The 3,839-nt window shown below is 39.0% G+C and overlaps 1 protein-coding gene across 1 annotated transcript in view; it reads left to right on the top strand.

Moving 5' to 3' along the window:
* LOC126391218 (aldehyde dehydrogenase, mitochondrial-like) overlaps positions 1 to 3,839 on the top strand; it is a 61,401-nt gene that overhangs the window by 37,035 nt on the left and 20,527 nt on the right. Inside the window, exon 7 of the mRNA XM_050045822.1 lies at positions 456 to 569. Within this exon, the coding sequence (XP_049901779.1) occupies positions 456 to 569 (114 nt within the window). The remainder of the gene's footprint in view (positions 1 to 455; positions 570 to 3,839) is intronic.

Below are 3,839 nucleotides of genomic sequence, written 5' to 3'. Positions count from 1 at the left end.
CACACACACACACACACACACACACACACACACACACACACACACACACACACACACACACAGTATTGTGCAATCTCACTTTGCTTATCAGGATATGTGTTGAAATTGTTAGCCTCAGTGTTATGGGCACAAATAATGTGGTCAAGTGTCAGAGGTTACTTCCTGAAATATCAGAAAGGTTTCCTCTGACTTGTATATCAGAAAATGTTACATGATGTAAAAGCTGGGAAGGCCAAGTTTTCTATATTTCTGCTACAGTACAACTCTAGCAATACTTGCACACCATGCACTATCCTTTCAAGTTGGAAAGGGATGTTGAAACTGTAGCTGGTAACTTTCATAAAAATAATTCTTAAGCTTGCAGACAGAGCTTACACAGAAATTTCTTCTTTGGATGTACTCAGTCCTAATGACCAACTTGTTTTAAGCTTTAGTTGACTGGATTGTGTTTCCAGGTGGGTTTTCCTGAAGGTGTTGTGAATATCTTGCCTGGCTTCGGACCATCAGCTGGCTCTGCCATTGCAAAGCACATGGATATTGACAAGGTGGCCTTCACTGGGTCCACAGAGGTAGGACAATGCTCTGTTTTATACCTTAAGTTATTGTTAGGACAATGACATGCTGTCTACATAGTAAAACTAATTCATAGTCCAGCAGGTATATTTATGACCACATGAGGATAAAAATACAAAATGAGTTGGAGTTATTCCCTTAAGTTTTCTTAACAGCATTATTTCAGGTCAGATGGCCAGATAGTGATATAAAACAATTTGCTATCACTGTGTTGTGTGATTTCTGTTAAGTGTATATAGAACCCATTCTTGAAGCAGTCAGTTCAGATATCAACAGGTCGTCTTCCTTACATTTACAACTTAAAATATAAATATAAAAACTGCAATGCATTTATTTGGACCGAGGAACGACCTACACCACAAAGAAGAGTAGACTGGGGCTGCCTTATCTTCATCCCTATCACTATTCATTTAGTCCCTGGCATTTAGCACAGTGATCATTAGCTCCTGAGCATACACCACCATGGTTTCATATCGAGAAATATTCATATTCACCTGTACCTCTGGCTAATAGCTTCACTATATCGCTTTCAATTTCTCTTGTAACCCATCTCACCTTCTCCTATTTTTTACATAGCACATGTTCTTTTTCTATGGAGCGATTGGCTTCAAAGTAGTACATTGGCATGCAAAAGTGTAAGCAACCCTGATCAACATTTCTTTTACTGTGAATAGTTGAGTGAGTAAAAGATGAAGTGATACCCAAAAGGCATGAAGTTAAAGTTGAAACATGCTTTTCGACATTTCAAGCAAGATCAAGGGACACTTGGTTGAAGGAATACTTACATGGAACAGGCAGCCTGCCTGTTAAAAGACTTCGATAAAGGGCTGGAAGGCCACTGGGACACTGTCCTTACACGTTTAAAACGGTAGCCCCCAGTTTATATACATTTACATACATATTGTATGAGATATATTGTATGTTACATATGTTATGTGAATGTCACCCTTGCACCCCTCCCCCCTTTTTTTGTTTCCTTTGTACTGTCTTGTTTTGTTTGTCTTGTTTCCTTTGTCTTTCCTGTCTGATTTTCCTTTGTTAATTATGTGTTAAATCTAAAAGAAAGAAATAATAAAACTGTTAATAACAAAACAAAAAAACATTTCAAGCAAGATCAGTATATTATTTTTTTTTGTTTTGTACAATTTTAGAGTGGAAAAAAAAGAAAGCACCATGCAAAAGTTTGGGCACCTCAAGACATTTTGAGCTCTCAGACAATTTGTACCAGGCTCTGAGACCTTAATTAGCTTGTTAGGACTCTTACACAGTCATTGTTAGGAAAGGCCATGTGATGCAAATTTTAAAGCTTTATGAATACTCTTACTCCCGAAACATTGCCCCAACAATCAGCAGCCATGGTCTCCTCTAAACAGCTGCCTAGCACTCTGAAAACTAAAATAACCGATGCCCCTCAGCAAGAGAAGACTATAAGAAGATAGCAAATGTTTTCAGGTAGCTGTTTCATCAGTTCGTGATGCAATTAAGGAATGGCAGTTAATAGGAACTGTGGAGGTCAAGTTGAGGTCTGGAAGACCAAGAAAACCTTCTGGGAGAGCTGCTCGTAGGATTGCTAGAAAAGTAAATCAGAACCCCCGTTTGACTGCAAAAGACCTGCAGGAAGATTAGCAGACTCTGGAGTGGTAGTGCACTATTCTACTGTGCAGCGACACCTGTACTAATGTGATCTTCATGGAACAAAACCTTTCCTGCATCCTTACCACAAAATTCATCGTCAGAACTTTGCAAGTGGACTGATGAAGTTAAAATAGGATTTTTTGGATGCAATGAGCTAAGCAATGTTTGGAGAAAAAAGGGTGCAGAATTTTGTTAAAAGATCACCTGTCCAACTGTTAAACAAGGGGGTGGATCGATAATGTATTGGGCTTGTGTTGCAGCCAGTGGCACTGGGAACATTTCACAGGTGGAGGGAAGAATGGATTCAATTAAATTCCAACAAATCTTGGAAGCAAACATCACACCATATGTAAAAAAGCTGAAGGTGAAAAAAGGATGGCTTCTACAACAGGACAGTGATCCTAAACACACCTCAAAATCCACAATGGACTACCTCAAGAGGAGCAAGCTGAAGGTTTTGCCATGGCCCTCACACTGCCCCAACCTAAACATCCTTAAAAATCTGTGGCTAGACCTCAAAAGAGCAGTGCATACAAGACAGCCCAAGAATCTCACAGAACTAGAAGCCTTTTGCTGGAAGAATGGATGAAAATCCCTCAAACAAGAATTGAAAGACTCTTAGCAGGTTACAAAAAGCGTTAAGAAACTGTGATACCTGCCAAAGGGGACACTAATAAGCACTGACCATGCAGGATGCCCAAACTATTGCTTCAGGTCCTTTGCCTTTATTGTTATATATATGTATATGTATATATAGATGTGTGTATATTAGGGCCGTAACGGTACATGTATTTGTGTCGAACCGTTCGGTACGCGACTTTCGGTTCGGCACGACCCTGTACCGAATTATTGGGCGCAGGATATTATTTTATTTTATTTTGTTTTATTTTAATTCTGTTTTTGTGAGCCGAACCATTTAAAATATCTAGTTCTCCGACGGACATAATTGAGTGACGGACTGAGTCCGACCGTAAATCTCCGCTTTCACTTTGTGCAGCGCATTCTAGCATTTTGACAACATGGCAAGTGAGCCTGACGAACCTGAAGATCCACCCGCAAACCTTAAGTCTTCCGTTTGGGAACACTTTGGTTTAGGGTAAAATACGAAGATTGAAATAAACAAGTTGACAAGACAAAAGCAGTGTGCCGACACTGCAGAACAGCGGTCGGGTATGTACTTGGAAACACGTCTAACATGCTAACGCATCTAAAGCGACACCACCCGAGTTTGAATGTTAACCGGCACGACTAGAAAAAGCAATCTGGTGCAAACTACGATATCATCGTCGTTTAGAAAAAAAGAGCGTTTCCCTGACCATCGCGCTAAAGAAATAACCAACGCCATTGGAGTTGAGTAAAATTGTTTAAGCTGCACTTTAGATATAAGCATGTTTTGTTTACTGCACTTTAACAAAGTGGGAAAGCTAAGTAAATTCCCAGTAAAACTGAATCTGAGCAGGCTTTAAAGCTGACCAGCTGCACTATACTTTTTATTTTAATTGAGTAAAATTGTTTAAGCAGAAATTTATATTTATATTTTTCATTCAAACAATGTGTTAAAAAAACAGCAGGATTTTATTTTTCACTTTTATATTTCTATTTTCATTCAAACAATGTGAAAAAGCAGGATT

Source organism: Epinephelus moara, chromosome 6, assembly GCF_006386435.1.
Source record: "Epinephelus moara isolate mb chromosome 6, YSFRI_EMoa_1.0, whole genome shotgun sequence".
In the NCBI taxonomy this organism is placed as follows: domain Eukaryota; kingdom Metazoa; phylum Chordata; class Actinopteri; order Perciformes; family Serranidae; genus Epinephelus; species Epinephelus moara.
The sequence above is the reverse complement of the archived record's forward strand: the minus strand, read 5'-3'. Positions and strand labels throughout refer to the sequence as shown.